Here is a 21,941-nt window from a genome sequence, read left to right as displayed (position 1 = left end):
AACTAAGGAGGACATTCCATTAGTCCTTGGAGCAACATGTGAGCTCCTTATTCCAGTGTTTTGTGTTGAGGGATGGAGGAGCCATTCCAGACCCTGCTCCTCATGACCACCAGGTTGCTCTAGAAGTCTTCCACCACACAGGGTTGGGACAGCACTGTCACGACAGGCAGTAGTTGCCTTCAGAGCCCATTTTGGATACGGGTCATGTGTGTGTGAGATCATTACTTTTGTGAAAATGCCAGGTAGGAGAAATCTCTTGCTTCTGATGGACCGCAGGTGAGCATGTGCCCAGCCTAACCTTATAGTGCTTTTCCTTCTTTTTTTAAAAAGAAATTTGCCATGGAAGATGTAGAACAGGAAACTGAACTCAACAGTTGCTGGATTTTTGTCCCTTCTCAGATGTCACTGTGTTAACAAGCTCCTTGTGACTCCTCAGGCTGTCACCCTGGATCCACACATTGTCTGAGCATGGGTAATGCTCGTGGTGACTTGGAATGCAAAAGATTCTACCCCGACAACTAGTATCTTTGAAATCAGGAGTTGAGTTTCTTCGTTTCACTCCCAGAAGGAAGTTTATTCTTTAAGACAAACACAAGATTACTTAGTAATCTTGGATTCTTGAGAGCTATAAAATGTGTCTGAACTGTGGGTTGTGTCTAAGGTATTCATCTTTTCCTGCGGCAGACCCTAGAATGGAACTATAGAGTTTGGTGGCACTTGCCCGTCAGTGGCCCACTGCCTTGGCTGGGGTTGGTTCCTGCAGGAGCTGCAGGTTGGGTTTCAGGGAGGGCTGCTGGCCTTTGGACTGGGAGAACCTTCCTTTTGTTGCCCCTCCCTCCCACTGACCTCCTGCCTCAGTCTTAGAACAAAGGACAAGCTCCAAGGGCAGGCCCAGATGATAGTAATGTGTGGAAGAAGAAGCCTTCAGGGTCAGCAGGGAAGTGTATTGTCCTCAGAGGACAATGGTAAGCTTTGCAGAGTGAGATCAGACAAGTGTACGAACGCACAGGTTGCGTCTGCCTGGCGCACTCAGTCCCATCTTGGAGGCGTTTCCTTCAGAGGGTTTGGAAGCCAAGGATGCATTGTGAGCTTGCAGATAGGCCCTTATATCATCTCTAGAAACAGGGATTTAGCCCGCTCCCCACAGCCTGCGCGATTCGCGCCCCGTGTGTTCCACATGCAAGACTCGTCTTGTTCCTAGAGGCACTGCCTGTTCTGCTGCTCTTTATGCTTCCAGTGACTTAGCCTGATATTAAAGTCGGCATTTTCAACCCGGCCCATCATTTCAAATACTTCAGCTCTTGGGATACAGGACCTCACTCCCATTTAAACACACAGTTCCCTTTGTGCTTGAGCTGTACTATGTCATTTCTCTGCCTCCCAAAGGGCTCTGTATTTACCAGTTTTGTCTCTGATTAAACTCTTTAAGAGCAGCTTGTTTTTTGAACAGTCCTCTGTGCCAGGCTCTGCGCTATGCTGTTTTACTACTATTTATTCTCTCATTGAACCCCTTAACTGCTTGGTGGATTAGAGTTTGTCAACTGCATCTCGTAAAAATAGGATACCGTGGCTTGGGAAAGCTGAGTGAAGGTGGGTGGGTCGAGGGACGTTGTGTGTAGTTTTGAGGATGGACTTTCCTGGGCTCAGTTAATTTTATAGTATGTAAATTATACCTCACTAAAGCTCTTCTGAGAAAAGGAAAACCAAACCTGTCCTACTGCCTGTTAGCGCTGGGACTTAGGCAGGTTTTTGAACTGCTCAGCCTCATTTCCCACATCTGTGAAATGGGAGCATTATTAGTGACTCACTCATAGGGTGTAAGAAGTGAAACAAGTCAGTGCATGTGAAGGGCCCAGGACAGTGGCTGCCACATGGTCATTGTGCCTGCTGGTACTTACTACTTTCTACCAGGGTTACCCAGCCAGCAGGGGATCAGAGCCTGATCCACTGGATTCTGAATGCCATGACCTTGCCATTGAATTCTGTGTCCTTCTTGGCCTTGGCTTGATGCCTGGTCAGTCCTAAAGGCTAAATAGATATTTGTAGAATGAATGAATACATTTGGAATTTTAGGTGGCGGTTGTTCTGCAGGGAAAATGAATTTGCTAAAAGGTCAGAATCCACCTTGGGATGCATGGTAGAAGGAGAGCAGCAGGTTAGAGTTCTGGAAGGACTTCTGCATACCTTCTCTAGGGCTGAAAAGGCAAACAACGTCTTAAATTATTCATTTTGAGTGAACTCAGGCCTGTTTGGAAAATATGGCTTCATGATGGTCTGGCTGTCGAAGCTGCTGGGGAAGCCAGTAGGGGTAGGGCCCTCTCTGCCTCTAGGAAATGACCTCCTTATCTGCCCTGAGGACAGCACAGAAGGACAGAGCTGCTCCTGGTAAGGAACTCTGAAAAATAGTGGGTGTTGATAGATAATTTAGGCAATGTGTCTGCCCGGTGAAGTTTAAGTCACCTCGTACTTGGATCTTTGTTATGAGTCCTTCCTCCATCCCACCTCCTTTCCCATCTATGTTCCTTCCTTTCTGGTGCCAGGTATCCCACTGTGCCTCAGACCACTGTAAATAAGTCTACACATCTCTCCTCCTTCTTTTATCATTTTATCACTGAGCCTGGTTGGGAGGCAGAAGGAGCCGTTTTGAAATCAAAGTGCATATTTCCTGCTGCTCACTGTTCATTTAATTTTCTGATTTTATTTGCGTTAGCTCTGAGGTACCAGTAACTTGGACAGTGAGCCAGCATGTGCAGTTAGGAATTCGAGAGTTTAGATAAACACCACTGTGGAAATTGCTGTGTGTTTTGTATTGCAGTAAACTGCTGGGTTTTTTTTTTTTTTTTTTCCTTTCGTCAAAAATGTCATGGGCAGTCTGTGTGCTATTTCCCAGAACTGGTTAAATCATTTTATATGTTGGACTCCGAGAATTTACATTCTTAGAGTGATTCTGATTTATCATGTTCTTTTATTATTTCAGAGATAGAGAAAAAGATTTTTCTGCCTCTAAAATAGGTTGGATGAGGTAGGTGACATGATGACTAATTCATGCGTACCTTTGCCTGTTGTCACTGGGGAATTTTGTACACATGTTCCCTGAAATGAGGAAAAGCAAATATGAAGAAGCCATTGCATTTGTGGCTTTATCTTTGTTCAGTCACCACCTTTGCTGTGAGTCTACCTTCTGGGGTTGAAAACACTTTAGCCATGAGCCACGTGTGGCATTGGGCACGTGGACATTCCCAATATAGATGTGCATGGGGATAAAAGACACAGCACATTTTGAGAATGAGTAGGGAGAAAAGAGCGTCAGAGTGGCTGGAGCTGGAGCTCAGGGGCTGAGCACTTGCCCTAGCACATGTGAAGCACTAGGTTTGTTCCTTGGCAGCACCACATGAAAATAAATAAATAAAATTGTCATCCACAACAATGACAACAACATTTTTAAAAAATGTCAAAGGTCTAGAATACATTTTTTTTTTTTTTCTGTTGAAGACATGTTGGAATGATACTAGTTTGGATCTATTGAGTTAAAGAACAGATAATGTTAAAATTCATCTCTTCCATTTCTTTGTAGGTTTTTTTTTTTTTTTTTTTTGTTATTTGGGGCTTTTTTTGAGATAGGGTCTCGCTGTGTTCCACAGACTGTCTTCTAGCTCCTGGGATCAAGGGATCCTGCTGCCATAGCCTTTTGACTAGCTGGGACTAAAGCATGCTACCAAGCTTTGCTAGTAGGTTTTTTTTGTTTGTTTTGTTTTGTTTTTTTCCTTTTCCTTTTTGTAAATGTGACTGCTAGGAGGTTTAAAACTATACTTGCAGCTCAAATTACAAATTGACTTGGCAGACAAGAAGGGTTCTGGTGGAACCAAGACCATTGAACAGGAGCTTCTGAAAACTTATCTGGGAGCTGCTGCTGGTCATTCCTGCTTCTGCCCCCTTCCTCTGAGCAGCCTCCTTGGAGACTGCTTCCCCGCCCGCCTGCAGTGAGAATTCTGCTTATCACCCGTCTGTGATTGATGACAGCAAGAGGGTATGCATGCCTGTAGGTCAGCTCTTGTTAGAACAAAACAAGTTCAAGGAGTTCTCGAGATTTTCAGGGTCTGCAGAGCTTTAGTAACACTCTTCAGCTGCTCCCAGGCGTCCAGTGGATTTGAGCTGATGGTTCTGGGTTCTGGGTCTGCCACCTAGGCTGTGTTTGTTATTACTAGTTTTTCTAGGACACACTGCATTGTAAATAGTTGGGGAGCTTTTACTTTTCTTAAATAAGAGGTTTGAACCTTTTTTTTTTTTAACTTTTTTGTAGTTGTATATGGACAGAATGCCTTCATTTTATTTTATTTTATTTTTATTTTTATTTTTATTTTTTTTTGTGTGTGTGTGTGTGTGTGTGTGGTGCTAAGGATAAACCCAGTGCCTCACACATGCTAGGCAAGTGCTCTACCACTGAGCTATAGCTCCAGTCCAGTTTGAACCCTTTTGTCTGTCTCCTTCTAAAATGGTGCTGGGGGACAGTCATGGTAGCCTATAAGTGCCTGTAAGTGCCAGTGTGGAGGAGGTTTTTTCCTACACTGGCCTTCAAACCTCCAGGGCATTTGTATGGAGAACAAAGTAGTTCAGATTGTTTGCCATAGAAATCTTGTTTTGACAGTTTCAACGAGAGAAAGCGGCATACAATACGTGCTTTATATGGATATCTGCAAGGAAGATGCATTGCCAGTTGGGAAGCCTAGGTGTGGGCTTCGGCACAGATTTACATGAGTCCATCTAGAGGTGCTAGTTTTAAACTCCATCAGGCATTTTGCAGCTGTTTCAGAGTAGGACTTTTATAGTGATATTTTATTGGTGTAATGGTATTGCAGTGTCCCTAAATCATACTGATAAAGAACATTTTCTTACAGAGTGCAAACTTCAGGTGATGTTTAGTGGCTTACTTTGTTTTGTGTTGGGACTAGGTAAGCTTTTAAAGAAAAATAGACTGACTTCTTTTATCTCTGGAGGCTGGGAGGTCTGTGGTTGAGGGGCCTTCATCAGACCAGGGCTTTCTTGCTGCATCATCTCATGGTAGAAGGCAAAAGGACAAGAGGACATTGCGAAAGGGAGCGCGTGGAAGAGGGCCAAGCACATCGTTTTGTCAGGAACCTACGCTAGCCCACCCCTAAGATAAGGTATCCCACTGTTGGAGATTTAGTTCCCAGCACCTGAACTTTGGATGACACATTCAAACCATAGCATCCTGCAAGCCAGATTTGTTGATTTGTTTTAGGGGCACTTCTATCCAGACTTTTAAAACCATTTCTAAATGGCAGGTTATGCACTGACTACCCTTTCAACTAAATAATTTAAAAAACAAATGCTTGCAGTTTGCAGTGAATGTTAATTATTGGAGTAAATCATAACTGCAGAGGTCTGTACCAACATTTTGTAGTAAATTCCTCAGGAGCAATGCATTCGATTTTGTGGATAGAATATTTGTGTGGTTTCCTTCCTTCCCTCCTTCCCTTTTCCCCTCCTTCCCTTCCTGGCTTTCTTTGGAGCTCTTGCTTTCCCCTCTGGGCCAGCTATTTGAAGCAGTGATTTTATACCCAGGGCTCTATGTTTAAGCTGGTGTTTGCTTCCTGGGAGAATTTTTTTTAGAGTCAGGACAGGTTTGAGAATCACCAAGTTGGTGAATTTGCAGATGGGAGGAAAAGGAGCCCACATTTATTTGGATAAACTGTCTGGAGGACTGGCTCAGCTTAGCAAAAGTGTGCTTCCCTACTGAGACAGGGCCCAAGTTCTGATGGAGCCACTGAAGCTCTAAACCCTGGCATTCCAGTCCTTCATGTCTGGACTTGATTCTTGGGCACTGTCAATATTCAAGGGCCTCGTAGTGGTTTGATGCTACTGTAAGAGCCTCCCTCTTAGGACCATTTCTGTCCTGTGAGAGTTTGTTGGGAGTTTGGCCACTGGTGACTGTTGCCTCTGAGTCATTAACTTACCCTGCTGGTAGTTTCTTTCCTCCCATCAGCCTGTGGAAGGCTTCATTTCTCAGAATACATGAGACCAGGAGTATTGAAGGTGAAGAGGTCAGGAGCTGGGACCATCACGCACAGTCAAGTGTAGGGCAGTATCCTGCCTCTTCAGTGACACTCTTGCCCTTACAGGTTTAACCCATGCATGTCCTTCATTCCAGCTAGGACTTAGGCTGCTTACCGAGTGGGGTAGAGTGTGTTAGGAAGTGCTTAAATTGTGGCTGGTGGTTTGGGAAGGGTGGTGGGGTCGGAGACAGGGTAGGGTTGCTGGAATCCACTCCTAGGGAATGGCTCTGGGTTACTCAGGTCTCTGTGGGGAAGTGGCTCCCTTGCTGGGATGAGCCTGCTGTCCCCTCTTTATTCCCAAGAAGCCTCAATGATTTTGGTTCACCCCAGCAGGGTCTTAAGCAGTCTCTGCTCCCCACACTGACTCTAATGAAGGGGATCTTGAGGGTATCCAAGAGAGGGACTGAGGGTCTTTTGAACTGAGAACAGAAATGGAAAATGATCCTTCACAATGACTTGGCTACCACTGTGTGTGTGTGTTTGTGTGTGTGTGTGTGTGTGTGTGTGTGTGTGTGTGTGTGTTTTGTGTTACTGGGGAGGGAACCCCAGCTTCGTACATGTTGGGCAAGCACTCTACCACTGAGCTACATCCGTACGTATGTGTATTTGAATTATACATAGCCCCATATGTGTATTTTAACATAATTTGAAAAAAGAATATAGCATTGTATAACAAAGTAATTTTGTCCAATCTTTACTGGTGAGGGGGAGACGATTTTAGTCCTTCATGGTTTCTGGGCTTGGCAGCTTAGCTTATTGAGACTGTTTGTTCCTGAACTGGACAAAGGTGAATGCCTTCATTGTTCAGTTGTGTGGAGCTGTTAATAGTTTATGGGTGGTGATTAAGTAGAGCCGCCTAAGCCAATTTACAGCATGTCTTACCCTACACTGGCGCTTGGCTAATTTGCAGAAAATTGGTCCTTTCAACTTGATGATGGGGACCTGGCCCACTCAGCCCCTGTGAAGCTGCCTCCTTGCTTTCTTCAGCAACATCCTGGGGTTTGGTACTCTGAATGTGTCCCCAGGTTTGTTCTTGTGGCATCAAATTTACATTTGCCTGTATTGTACCACAAGCTTCTGAAAGTGAGACGTGTCTGTTATTAACCCTGTCTGATGTCTCGGGCACAGCATCTGGTGGTTAAGTGAATCACTGGGACCCCTTGCTCTCCAGGAACAACTTCTGAACACCCACTCTCCTGCATCCTCAGCATTATCCCTTATTTAATTGGTGCAGTTCCTACAAGGCAGATTGTAAATTGAGACCCACGGAGGTTAATTTGTTCAAGGCCACTTGGCCCAAATGTGGTCAAGCCAGGATTCCTGTTCAAGCATTTGATCCCCTGGTTTGAGTCATCATTGAAAACCACTACTAAGTCTGTTTTCTGTTGCTATAACTAAATGACCGAGACTAGGTAATTTATAAAGAATAGAGGGTTATTTAGCTTGATTCTGAAGGTGGGGGAGTTCAAAAACATGATGTGGAGTCTGGTGAGGCCTTCTCACTTTATTGTAGCATGGCTGAGGTAAGCATCATGTGGCGAGATGAGAAAGCTCCTTTTATAGCAAAGCCACTCCTGCAGTAACCCTTTAGTCCGTTTATCCATGAATGGATTAATCCATTCTCATGATCTGCTTCCCAAAGGCCTCATCTCTCAACAGTGTCCCATTGGGAACCAAGTTTCCAAAACATGAAATTTGAGGGTAAATTCAAGCCATAGAACTTGCATTTCAGTCTAACCATGGCAACATCTCCAACACCTGACCGGTATTTTTGTTGTTTTTCTTAAAACTGATAAGGCCATCAAAGAGGCAAAGTTTGAGCATCTGTCACAGAGCAGAGAAAAACTAGGAGGAAGGACTGCTAGATATAATGTCCTGGAAGAGATCCTGGGACAGAAAAGGGACATCAGGGAAAAACTGGTGGAATCTAAATAAAGTGTGGCATTGAGTTCGGGGTAAGGTGGCATTGTTGGTTTCTTAGTGTGACAAATGTGCTGTCATAATGTAAGATGTTAACAGAGAACCTGTGGAAGGGCACACAGGGACTTCTAATTTACAACTTACAATTCTAAAACTTTCTAAAATGAGGAGATGACTCAAAATCTACACTGACTCCCCCCCCACACACACACACATACACATACACACACACACACACACACACACACACACACCACATACACCACATACACACTCCCCGCCCCCTCACCCCATCTGTATACATCCCCACCCTTGCTGCCTGGTACCTTAGAGAAGAGTCTCCTTCGATTTCAATACATGAGAGTGGTGGAGGGTTAACCAGGGTAGCATAGGCTGGCTGTGCACGCTGCCTTTGTGTGTGTTTGTTTTGTGGCTCTGGGCTGGGACCCAGGGACCTGCTCATGCTAAGCCCACACTATACCACTGAACCTCACGCTTAGCCCTTGCCTTTTTAAAAAAAGCAGTGTCAGCCTGTTCTCAAGTGTCTGGGAAAGCCAAGAGGAGAGGGAATGGGGAGAGAAATGAGAATGGATTTCAGTATGAGGTATTGACTGAGATAGATTCTTGGTAGATATCTAGAGGCCCAGACACAGGCACTTAACACCATAAGTTTCTCACCCTCCTCAGCCCTTACAGCTCTTTCCTGCTGGATGTAACCTGCATTGCTGCTGTTTTAAAATGCTTCGTACTGGAAGGCCGGAGGAGTTGTCCTCTGGTGGCTTGGAGGAAAGGAGGGTGTGTGTGGTTAGTTAGGCGGGTCTGTATGTTCTTTGGTTCTGTAGCAAGGCTTTCAGAGCAAAGAAAGGGAAAGCACTGTGGCTGGAAATCATCTGGGTGTGACCCAAGAATTTGTCAGCCACAGGGGTACCCAGCGACCCCCATGTTGATACTGGCTTGTTGGGTAGAAAAGCCCTGTAAAATTGAAGCACATGCCTGAACCAGCTGGTGTCACCCTTCACGTGCTCCACCTCAGACAAATGGTGTCACCTCGTTTTGTGTGGAGAGGTTTCAGGTAATTAATAACTATCCTGAACTATGGGGAGTAGAACTGGAATTGAATCTGTATCTTCTGGGGGAGCTTCCAGTGCCATTTTAGCACCTTCATATGGAAGTCTTCCAGTGGCCCTGCCCCTTTCTATGATCCATGCAATTCCTCCAAAACCTACCCTGCATTTACCGGGCATTCAGGAGAGCACTGAGCTAGGGCAGGGGGTTGGGAATGGATGAATTAAATCCTTAGCCCACATCCAGCATGCCTGCCCTGTTCGAGGTGCTGAGGATTCAGTGGCAAGTCAGACAGATCCTCTTTTGCCTTCCACAACACAAATGACATAAACATTGTATGAATATTAGTATTACATCCAGTCCCCAAACTCAAATGTCTTGTTTTGATGTTCCAGAATAAAACATACAAAAACTAGGCACCAGGCACTGCAGCTCATGCCTGTACTCCCAGCAACTTGGGAGGGCGAGGCAGGAGGTTGCCAGTTTGAGGTGAGCCTCAGCAATTTGGTGAGACCCTGTTGCAAAATGTTTAAGATACAAAAAGGACTGAGAATGTAGTTCAGTGGTAAAGCACTCTGGGTAAAAAAACAAAACAAATAACCAACTGTTTATGGTCATTTGTCTTCTAATGAGTGTGAATTCCTTTCTAGGTATTTATGTGTGACAAAATAATAGCCAGCATTCTTTTGCTTGTAAATGACAGAAGCTTGTGCAAACTGAGAAGAGGACTTTCCTGGTACATAATGAGGGAGGTCAGGGATGAAGGTGGTCTTCGGGATAACTGAAGCCAGAGAGTGAGTTTCTCTCCCATTGTTATTTGTGACACAATTCATACATCATGAACTTCACCCTTTTGAGCTGTACACTGCAGTGGTATCTCCACAGGGTTGTTCAGCCATCACCACTATCTAGTTCCTCACATTTTATTCACTCCGCATCGTAGCTGTCAGTTACCACTCTTCGTAGCTGCTCCCCACCTCTAGGGTTATTTTCTGACTGTATTGATTTTCCTTCTGGACATTCCATGTCAATGGAGTCACACACAACACTTCTTTCTAACTGGCTTTTCTCACTTGGCATAATGCTTTTAAAGCTTATCCAAGCCTCTCTCAGTTCTTCATTCCTTTTTTGTGCTAAATAATATTTCATTGTATGGGCATACCACACTTAAAAAATATCCCATTAGGGTTGTTTCCTGTCTGGGCTATTTTGAACAATACTGCTCTGAACATTTGCTGTGAATTTTTGTGGGTATTTTCTTTTTCCTGGGTATGTACCTGCAAGTGGAATTCCTGGGTCATATGAGAACCCTACAGGTAACTTTGAGGAACTGCCTGATTTTTTTTACAGCAGCTGCACCATTTCAGGTTGCCCTCAGCAGTGTGAGAGGGTTCTAGTTTTTCTACCTTCTCACCATCATGTTATCTGTCTTTTGATTGAATTAGATGATTTTGTATGCACTTTTAATTTAGGAAGTATGATTTTATGAAAAAACATTGGCAGTTTTTGAAACGTAGTAGAATTCTGCAAAGAAGTTAATATGTATGTGACAGGAATGAGAAATAGCTGTTTCAAGTGTCTTTACCTCCTACTGGGCTCTTGGGTCATTCATTTTTATGAAGTAACAACAAAACCCTGTTCTGAGTAAGTTTGTGTATTTTTTCTAAAGACAGATGGTAGCCAGAACACAGCCAGGATTTCATTAAGATAATCCTATCACTTTTGTTTATTTGTGGGTTTTTTTTTTTTTTTCTAAGATGGTTCTTGTTGAGAAAGGACAATCAACTAGGAAGAAAGAGGCCAGGGACTTCTGCTGTGTTTCACGCAGAGTGTGAACATCCCAAGGTCCTTTATTGCCCTTTCTGTTCTGTGGAAGGATGGAACACAGCTCTCATTGCCCTAGGTCCCTTCAAGAGGATTTCCCACAGATTTTACAGAGTTTTTAGAACAGTTTTGTACATTTTATAAAAACCACATGTCCTGCTTGTTATCTTACATGATTATTCCCTGCAGAGCTAAGCAACCGGTTAGGGAGAGTGTTAGAATGGGCAGAGTTTACCTCTATGCTCTTTATGGCCAGAACAATTTTATGTACTGGTAAATCTTTCTCAGTGCCTAGCAAAAGTATCTGTTGGAAAGATGAGCTTGTCGAAGGAGGAGTCATCGGTGGGTGGAGCCATTTATGGATGGATGAATGAGTTTTAGATGTGTTCATTGATGGTCCGTTAATTCATAGGTGGAATAGTAGATTTTGCTTCTCAATCATATTCCTGCAGGTTTTGAGATGATCTCAGCAATTTGGAGATGTTTATTTCCTGGGATTATTTGTTGTAATTTAGTTGCTGTGATTTAAAAGAGTCACAGGTGTTGTAAGGAATTGTGAGGAGGGTGAGGAAAATCAAAATATAAGAACCAGGACTAAATTAGTTGGCACGGTGGAACCCCATCACTGTGGGAATCAACTTTAGGCTACACAGTCACACATTCATAATTTAGGCATCTCGCCCTTTGGCATAGTTCAATTTGGGTTTGGCTTTGGGAGTGTGGGGAGCCAATGAACCCTGGTATCTATACCTGGGGAACATTGAGCAGTCTGGTGGTTTATTGGTAGAGAAAGAAGAACCTTTACTGTTTTCTTTCCTTTTCCCCTCCTTTTTTTACCTCGTGCTAGCCACATACTTTTTTCTGATATCCTCTGAGTGGAAGATGCCCTTCCTGGTCGCTGACAGTGGTGACAGCTTGTGACATTATTGGCAGGATAGCTGGAAAGAATGGAAGTCATGTGATCCTCATCAGGCGCACTAGAGAGCTGGGACAGACTATGGGTCAAAGTCATCTGTGAACTTTATAATGATGAATTCAGGCAAGCCTGCCTCAGTTTACAGCTGACTGTGCTTTTTAGGTGTGTTTGTGGGTTGGCTGGTTGTGGAACACTTGGTCAGCTGTGTTATCAGTAACCCTTAAGTCCATAGGCAAGCCAAGAAGTGGTGATGATGATGATATAGTTAAAAGCTGCAAATACAGTGTAGCTACAATAATGAAAATGCATTCCTTATAAAAGTGTGTAGTAATTTGGCAATACTCTTAAAGACTTCTGTAAGGCAGTCTGAAGAGTTACCAACACTTCTGGCTTACTTTTTGGTGTGGGGAGGTTATGTCTGTGATCTCATTTTTAAAACAGAATGTCAGCAACACATTTTCCCTCTGGAATTTAATGGCAGCATCAGTTCCAATGGGCATGGAACAGCTGTCCTTGGGCTGCCTATATAGAAAATAAGCCCCTGCCATTGCTCCATGACAACAGAAAGATGGGACGAACTTGGGCTCCTCAAACCACATATTTCCAGCATTGCCAGCTGTGTGCTTCCAAAGCTCCCCACTGGAGCCTCATCTGATTACATTCCCCTCCTCAGAAGTGGTGCAGGGTGGCACTTCAGCCTGATACCCAGGTGCTTTCTGCATCCCTTACCTGAGCCTAAAACCACCCGGATTTCATTCAGAGCCAGTGCAGCCACAGGCTGAGTTTACACTTTTTTCTTCGGAATCTGAGTCAGTTGTCCACAAATGATTGCCAGCCTCAGGTCCAGAACCTGCAGCTAGAAGACAAGGAAATGAGTCAGAGGCTGAAGTAGCCATATCCCTTGTGGGTCCTGCTTGTTTGTGTGCTGGGTGGCAAGGGTATGTAAAGGCCACCCACTGCGACTGAGATGCCTGGGCTTCAGGCCCAGGGAGCTGGGGAGGGTGCCTGTCACCTCACTCTCTTTGCTGAGGTGGAGAAGGGCCATCTCGGCAGGGGAGAAGGCTTAGACTTTGCCTTTGGCTTCCAATCCCCCCCACCCCCCACTGTCCAGAGCTGCATTTTTCATGACCATTTCATGAGAGTGATTTAAATGCGCTTCACTTTGCTCTTCTCCATTCTTGTCTGCACCAAGTCACACTTTCTGTATCGGGGTTTGCAAGATTTAGGGGGCTAAAGTTAAAGAGCACGGTGGTCATGCTGTGTCATAGTCTTAGTCAACTTCATGGGAACATTAAAAGTCAGCTCTATTTGAAAACAGAGCCCAACGGGCAGAGAGGAAGACTAGGAAAGAGTCCCTTTGAGACACTGCCATCAGGCCATCGACCCCTTGTCCTTTTGCCTTGTGTTTGTCAGAGGGTTTGAATTATGCTGCTGCGGCATGCCCTCAGTGCTGTGTGCACTCAGCTTTAATGCTGCCGGAAATTAGACCTGCCCCAGGTGTGCTTTATCTGGACAGAGCCTGCTTCATGAGGTTGTTGAAATTCATAGAACTTAGAAAGCGGAGTCTGCTTGCAATTAATTAGGTCACTCACAACGAATGGCTTGGAAAACTCCCTCCATCTGACCAAGACTCCAGAAGTTTTGTATTACTCTAGAACAGTAGTTTTCAACTAGGATGAGCCCCTTCATCCCCAACAAAGAATTATCTAGCCCACAGTATAAATAGTGCCAAGGTTGAGAAACCTGTATTAGAACTTTTGCTTGTAAAAGCCATGTGTCCCTTGATACAGATTTCAGTAATAAGAATTAGAGGAAAAACACCTGATAAATTGGAAAGGAATATCCCATTTCCTACAAGTGGGAAAGAGGGAGATTGTAAAACAGCAGAAAAAGTGCTATTTTAGTCTGTACTATTATAATATATGACCCACATCCAGTTTCTGGAATTCATCAAGAACAAGACAACCCCCCCCCCCCCCGCCCCCGTACACACACACTCCCAGTGCTTCTACACCAGAGATCTTCTGAGCCAGGTAAAAATGCACTTTCTTTTGGCGGCTAAATTAATACAGAGTTAAATAACCATATTAGTTCTCACATCCATTCTAAAACTCTTTGATCTTTGAATTAAACAACAACAACAAAATACAGACCACATTTCAGGAGCAAATTATGACTTTATCTTGTAGGTTGCAAGAGAATCTTGAACCTTAGTACTTACCATGGGCCAGGTGAGCTGGTGTAAGAGACTAGGGGACCTGGAACCCTGTCCTGGGTCTGAGACTGAGATGTCTACTTGGCTAAAGGACGTTCTCTTTTTTTTTGTGAGTCTGTTTAGAACATGTCACATAACATGGTGGTCTCATCTCCCTTTAGAGTTGTTTCTTTCTTTTTTTAAAAAATATTTATTTATTTATTTTTAGTTTTCAGCAGACACAACATCTTTGTTTTGTATGTGGTGCTGAGGATCGAACCCCGGCCGCACGCATGGCAGGCGAGCGCGCTACCGCTTGAGCCACATCCCCAGCCCCTAGAGTTGTTTCTTTACCTCATTTGTAAACTCCCTCCACCTCAGGAAGGTCATTTTTTTAAATCAAAAGAAGTAGATTCGTTTTTTAAAGGTAAACAGTAGGCTGAAATCTCGAGTCGAGATAATGTTCTTTTTATCTTAAAGCAGGGATCAGGAACTTTATGTGTAATGAGCCAGAAGATCAATATTCTAGGACTTGTGCAAGGACTTCACTTTGCTGATGAATGCCTGGGGGCGGGGAACTGCCAGTCATAAGGCACTTGGCCAGGAGTTATATTTTCCATGGGGGGGGGGTGGGGAAGGGGGGAGCTAAAAATTGGAGACAATGATACAGCCTCCTTAATGTCATCCTTTGCCTGGCACCCTTAGCTTGGGCAAGTCTCTCGGGTGGTCTCCTAGCCCCCTAGTCTGTTTTAATGGAGAGCAGGGACTCAATTCAGTATGGGACCTTAAGAGGTTTACTATAGCTTTTGTCCTTTTACTTACATCATTTTAGATATTTTTTCTTTCCTTTTTTTTTTTTTTTTTTTTTTTGTGTGTGTGTGTTGGGGGTAGAGGAGGCGAAATATGTTTCTTGAAACCGCAATTGCTCAATTATAAAAATGAAATTGTTTTTTTTCCCTGCTGTGGATGTCCATATACAGCTGAGAAGTATATAGGAAAGTAAAATTTTTTTTAAAGTTGAGATGACTTGAAACAATCAAGGTTAAGTGCACAATTGAATGGTTTTTTAGTACCTGTAGACAGTGGTGCAGCCATGACCACAGTCCACATTTAGAAAATCTCCCTCACCCTCAAAAGCTTCTTTTTCCTCATTTGGTCGTTGTCTCTCCTATTCCTAACTCTGGGCCCATGTATCTATGGTCTTTGTCTATGGATTTCCCTTTTCCAGAAGTTTCATTAAATGGAAACGTACAGAATGTGGTCTTTGTGTCTGGCTGCTTTGACAAACTATAATGTTTTGGAGGTTTGTCCTTACTAGATAATGTATTGGAACTTCTCAGTGGTTTGTTGTTGTTGTTGTTTTTAACTGAGAAGTTCCATTATGTAGTTTCACTGCATTTTATTTGTCTCTACCCGTTAATAGACATTTAGATTTTTTCCAGTATTTGGCAATTATAAATAATATTGCTGTGAATACTTGATGAGGTGTAGCTAAGGAGTTGGATTGTTGGGCCATATGTCTAGCTTTTTAAAGAAATTGCCCAGCTAGCCAGGTGCAGTGGTATACATCTGCAATCCCAGCGACTCAGGCGGCCCAGGCAGGAGGATCATAAGTTCAAGGCCAGTCTCAGCAACTTCGTGTGAGACGTTGTCTCAAACTAAAAAATTAAAAGGGCTGGAGATGTAGCTCAGTGATGGAGCATCCCTGGGTCCAGTCCTCAGTACCAGAAAAGAGACAGAAAAAAAGAAATTGCCAAACTGTTTTTCAAGGAGGAAATAACATTTATATTCCCACCAGTTTCTCTACATCTTCACCAACATTTGGTAGAATCCGTCTTTTTTATTATAGCCAGGAAATCATTTGTTGGCCATAGGAAATTGAACCTCTGTGAACCTCACTTTAGAAGAAAGGGGTGTTATTACTTGTCTGTCTCACAGGTTTGCTCTAAACATCAAAGGAGATAGGAATTTATGTGCAAGCACTTTGTATTGCAAAAATGTTACTGGTCATTATGTATGGAAAAGTTTTTAGTTATTAAATTGAACACTCACATATCTGTCTAAGAGAGAGATGAAAACTTGTCCAAGTTTTAATAAAACATGTATGTTAGGCTTAAACATGTTCCACTTGCTTATAAAGGCAATTTTGACTAAATTGTGAGTTTTCTCCATATGTTAGGGTGCCTGTATTGTATATTAAATTATCAGCCTTATTTAACAATGAAAGAATATAATGGTTTGCATGTGGCGGGCAAAGTTTTCTTCCCCACTCAAACTTGGATGATCTGGTAAATGTCTGCCTGTGACTTCAATTTCAGATGCTTGTGGGTGGCCTCTTTTGGACCTGGGCATGTGCGCTCTGTTCTAATAGAATAGAAGTAGAAAGACTGGGGGCTCAGAGAAGCCGCCAAGAACAATCTGTGCAAAAATATCCAATTTCAGTGGTTTTACTTTGCAATCCTGATTCTGTGAAAATTATGTTTATACACTTTCAAAGAACAAAGAGAGTGTTCTGAATGCATTTCCTTTCTTCTTTGTGGAAGACAACTGTTTATTATGGACTGGGGGAACTGATCAGTGGGCTCTGGGGTGGAATTCTCATAAAACTTTGTTATCAGCAGCTCTTCACGCCTATGAAAAAGACCTTTGGACGCAGAAGCTGAGGTGTATGTTTGAGTATGTAGCACTGTGTCAACAAAGGGCTTTTAGTGCTTTCAAAGGAGAAGGTGAAGAGAATCTTATAAGGGGAAAAAAACACGTGCCGGACTAAGAGTATGTCACGTGTGGCCTCTGGAAGTCGGAAGGTTTATGTGAATCCTGGTGATGATTTGTATTCATTTACTAATCTTATATGATAAAATCATAGTTTCATTCTGACTTAATTGACAGTTTTAATGAAGTGGAAAACAGGTGTGTGAAATCCTTTTTGATGGAAATGGTGCTAATGAGGGTCAGAACTAAACAGGAAGCTGTGGACCCAAGGTTCTGGGATGGAGGTGCACTGTGAATTACGCTTCATGGCTTTAACCTAATGAGTAACAACTCTCACCTCATAAGGCTTTGGGAATTTCCCAAAGTGTGAGAGTGCGTGTGCGCGTTTGGAGGTATTTCAAACTTTCAGTGTTGCAGTGAATTAAAAAGAAGATGAATTAAAAAGAAGATGAATGAAGGCATTCAGGAACTTGGAAGTCTTTCTCTAGACAGTTACAGATAATGCGGTTAGGGTATGGAGTGACATTTGAGAGAGTGGCCTCGGCGCTGTCTGAAGTCACTGGTCTCTTTGGAAGCAGCTGTTTGCTAATAGAGAAATTAGGACTGACAGGCAATTTTAAGTGTCATTCTTTCCATGTGTTGCCAGCGTCTCAGCCTGAAGCCAGAGTCAGGGGGACGTGACTGGTCAAGGGGAAGTGGAATTTGGCCCCTGTTGGTGTTTAATGTGTGTTCTCTAAATAGGCAGCCTGCAGGATTTTAAGTAGAAACACATATTCATTTTTGATGCTCTTTTAGTGGGGAATTCCAGCCATCTTAGGGAGATGGGTAAAGAACTATGGATGGGGGATGGGGTAAACAACTCAAACTCCCCATAACCCTGGGAATTGAATGTCTGTGGGGAGGAGTGGCTGGTAAAGACTTGGGGTGCTGGGAGAGCCTCTGAACTCAGGGGAGAATTAGGTGAACCAGTGCGTGGGGAAAGGAGTTTTAACCTTGGCACCTCCAGCCCACTCGGTCTTCTTGGAAATGCTTGCAGAACCTCCTGAGCAAGTGGCCCCTCCTTCTGGGGCCCCAGGGTCTAGCTAGGTGGCCACAAATGCTTTCCTGGAACTCAAGGTTGACTAATAGGGATCCTGAGTATGACAGCAAACATTTTAGGTCCTTGACTGAGGGAGTTAAACAAGGTCCTCGTTGGCACAAGGGAAAGAGCTATGCTAAGTCTAAATTTTATATCTTCTGACGTTTCCTTCTTAGGAGGACAGGAGAGAATAGTTATGCGAGAAAACTGTCCAGTCAAGGTGACCCCTTTGTTGTTGTCTTCCCATTGTTGGCAGATTCACGAATGCATTTTATTTCTGAATTATGTGAAGGAGATAGAAATCAGTGTGATGTGTGAAAAGAGCATGGGATTAGGAATTGGAGAGGCTTGATTTAAGACCTGCTTGGGTCGCTGCTCATTTATCCAGTGGGAAAATTCTTAAAAATGGAAATGGAATCAGTGCCAAAAAAATATGGCCAAAATGCCAAGTTGCAGAAGTCATAATCTTTTGCCCTCAGTGGTGGAATTCTAACAAATTTCATACTGAGTTCTTCAGTCCCTCTTTTGGAGATTTCAATTGACATGTAGATTTTTGTACCCGGTGAGGTGTCAATGGAATGGTCTGATGTCCTCAAAGAAGACTAGTGTGTGTGATCTGGGAAGACAGGAGAGAGAGGTGTTGTGACTTTGTCAAACCTCCCGTGTGGAGCCCAGCTGCCTGGTTCAGGTTCTCTGTCAGTGCTGTTGATTATTGGTGTTGGGCTAGTTACTTTACCTGCAGTCCTTAGTTTCTCCACCTATTAAATGGGAGAGATGGTGGTGCCTGCCCATCGGGTGCTTTCGAGAGTGGAATTCAGTCATTTAGAAGAATCACTGACACACCGGGAACGCAGGGGCTGCTGCTTTCCTGCTTTCTCTGTCAAACAGGATTCTTGTGACACTGTGGATAGGAAGGGCTGTGGACCATGCTTTCTGAAGGTTTCTTCTTTTCTTGGGAAGACATTTTCTTTTCAAAAAGATTTTTTTTTTTTTTTTAAAGCCATGTAGGGTCATGGTAGTTTTGAGAATGATATTTTGCCATAAAATACAAGCCAAACTCATAGTTAAATGATGTCTGTTTTGCTTACAGGGAACACGGGTCTGGCTGAAGGAAAATGGCCAGCATTTCCCAAGTACTGTAAATTCCTGTGCAGAGGGCGTTGTCGTCTTCCAGACAGACTATGGCCAGGTAAGAGCCAGTTGCTGAGCTTCCACATCTGCCTTGGGTCACCCAAGGGCAGTGTGCTCTCCCCCACACCCCCTTTCCTCACCTCATACCTTCAAGTTTTGTCTCAGTGATAAGTTAAAATCCCAGAGGACATGTAGAATGTACACATAGTGCCTGTATAGATGAGATACAGTCCCCACAAAGGGAACACACCAAGTGTCCCCACCAGAATACCATCGACCTGGTGGCCTATGAACAATAGAAATCTGTTCCTTGTGGTTCTAGAGCTGAAGAGTTCAAGATCAAGCACCAGCTGGTTCTGTGTCTGGGGAAAGCCCTGCTCCCAGGTGCATTCTTGCTGTGTTCTTGATGCTGGAAGGGGCAAGGCAGCTCACCCAGGTCTCTTCTATAAAAGCCCAAATCCCATTTCTGAGGACTCCATTGTCACGCTCTAATACTCCACAAAGGCTTTACCTTCCAATAGCATGGCATTGGGTGGGGGGTAAGATTTCAACACATGTACTGGGATGATTCAGTCCATAACCTAGAATGAATAATACTGGGAGGTCAGAAAGCAGTGAGGTAGGAGTGCAAAGGAAAGATGCATCCTTCCTGGGCATTCCCCCCAGTGACTCACCCCTCCAGCCACACCCCCACATACATACCTGGACTGATGAGGTTACAAATTTTAAAATCTAATCACTTTATCTCTTAACAGTTCTGCATTAACACAGTAGCTTTTGGAGGGACACTTCATATCCAAATCATAGCAAATGTTCACTTTAAATTTCATTTCACTCTAAAATTTAAAATACTACAGGTTAAAGCTAGGAATACAGCGAATCAAAATGCTCCCTTTAACTCGTAATTATACTTTCTGAAGTATTTGCAAATGGAAGGAAAAAATGAGCAAATAACATGGCTCTCTCAGTTTGTAGAAAAATATGCACTGGTGGGGGTAAGATTTCAAGACATGTACTGGGATGTGTTGAAATCTGGGCTCTGAGCTCCACAGCACACAGGCTGGACAGCACACATCCTGAAGTTCAAGATTAATTCTTCTTAGTGCGGACAAAATTTTGAAAGAGGAGATTTTTAAAAATACCATTGTTCTTCAGAGTACAGATAGAGGTAAAAGACCCACCTTTGCCAAAAGGTAAAATTGAAGACAACATTGAACATAGTCTTTTCTGGAATGTTCAGGAGGTGCAGTGGCCATCATTGCATCTTGTAGAACTGAGTAATAAGTTCTAAATTAGGTTTTTCACTTGAAGGGATGGGACTATCATCTTTTTCTGTAAAGAGTCTAATAAGCTCCAAAATAGCTTAGTGATATCAGTTTATCTAAATTGTATTTGAAGGGTAGTTATTTAATTTACCCTCGTGAAATTATCAAGGCTCCTCCTCGGTGTGATGATTATATTTCATTTTCTGTTTGAATTGTCTTTATTTGGAGTCTTCCAAAATACTTACTGGTTGGAGATTTAAACCCAAATCTATAAGTAATTGTCCTTCTTCAACCCCTTCTCTTTTCATTTGCAACAAATATAATTAGATTTTATTTTAAAAGTTATTCTTCTCGTTTTATTAATCCCTCCAAAAGTCATTAGATCACCCTGTTCTATCAAGTTGTCCCCACCCCTAAGAAAGTTCCACTTGTTCAAGCCACACAGGAAACAGTACTAATCATGTGTAATCACAGCTCTTGTTTAAAGCTGGCTCTAACCCTTTTGGTTTGACCTGCTTATTTTGACTTCTTGGAGTCAATGCTATGAAGCTAATTTTATAAAGCCTGAGAATGGTTTAGTTAGTGGGGTGACTTTTGTCAGTTTTTGTTGTCCTCACACCACACTTTCTGCCCTGTCTAGATGCTTTTCTTCCTTCCTTCCTTCCTTCCTTCCTTCCTTCCTTCCTTCCTTCCTTCCTTCCTTCTCTTTTTTGTTTTTCTCTCTGGGCTTTGCCTCTTGGTGACTTGTTGTGGGCAGCCTTTTGACTTCCTCACACCTTCTCACTACACCATCTATTGTTTCCTGGAGAAATTTCCCTGAGCCTGTCAAAAGCTGGAAATGGACAGTGGGGGGCAGCCCAGCTTGTGTCAGATTTTAGAGCAGACCCTGCCAGTGATCGGGATTTGGAAAACTGAAGCTCAGTGGGCAGCAGTCAGATCCGACTGGAGGGAAAGTGGCGGGTCCCCACTGTTTCAGCAGAGTTAATTTCTCCCCAGGAATGCCTGCTTTCCTAGCAGCCAGGAAGCTGCATTCCAGGCTTCAGGCTCAGCCAGCTGTTGGGTGGAGGCAGCTGCCAGGGTAGAGTGGAGGCAGGAGCATGGTCTTACCCACCAGCTCTTAGGAGCCTGGAACAGGAAGTGAGTGAGCAGCAGCTGGTGAGGCCCCACAAGGGATGGAAAGCAGGAGAGGCCCCTGGGGCAGCTCCAGCCCTGGGAAGCGCTGCTGGGTGATGAACTGTGGGGCGAAGGGGAGACCAGCCGGGAGACAGCAGGACTTGTGAAGATGGAGGAAACGGAGTTTGGGGACAACAATTATGATGCCAAAATGGTGTTGTGAGGATACAGTGACTCAGAGCCAAACTGTGGGACAAAGAGGACAGTTCCCCTTGATATTATTAATATATTTTATTATATGTGATTTTTTTAAAGTTTATTTTATTCCTTCAGACTTACTTTCCTCCTTCCTTCCTTCCTTCCTTCCTTCCTTCCTTCCTTCCTTCCTTCCTTCCTTCCTTCCTTCCTTCCTTCCTTCCTTCCTTCCTTTCCACTTAATAGGAGTGACTTACCCATTTTTTTTTTCTCAAAAGGAAAGAAACATAAGATGTGGGGGGTTTTGGTCCGTAATAGCTTCTCAAGTCTTGGATGTCTCCTGTATTTCAGTTGTTGCTTCCAGTGAAACCAGCCTATGGATTTCAACCTGTGAAACTGTCATTCTTAGGGTCAAAAAGAGTTGAGCAGTAGTTTGTGTGGTTCAGCCTAACAG

At 43.6% G+C, this 21,941-nt stretch overlaps 1 protein-coding gene across 1 annotated transcript in view; it reads left to right on the top strand.

Moving 5' to 3' along the window:
• The window catches only part of Myo10 (myosin X), a 205,172-nt gene that overhangs the window by 25,104 nt on the left and 158,127 nt on the right, over nucleotides 1-21,941 (top strand). Inside the window, exon 2 of the mRNA XM_078016810.1 lies at nucleotides 18,874-18,972. Coding sequence (XP_077872936.1) covers nucleotides 18,874-18,972 — 99 coding nt within the window. The remainder of the gene's footprint in view (nucleotides 1-18,873; nucleotides 18,973-21,941) is intronic.

Source organism: Ictidomys tridecemlineatus, chromosome 1, assembly GCF_052094955.1.
Source record: "Ictidomys tridecemlineatus isolate mIctTri1 chromosome 1, mIctTri1.hap1, whole genome shotgun sequence".
Classification (NCBI taxonomy): domain Eukaryota; kingdom Metazoa; phylum Chordata; class Mammalia; order Rodentia; family Sciuridae; genus Ictidomys; species Ictidomys tridecemlineatus.
This window is presented reverse-complemented; position numbering and strand designations above follow the sequence as displayed.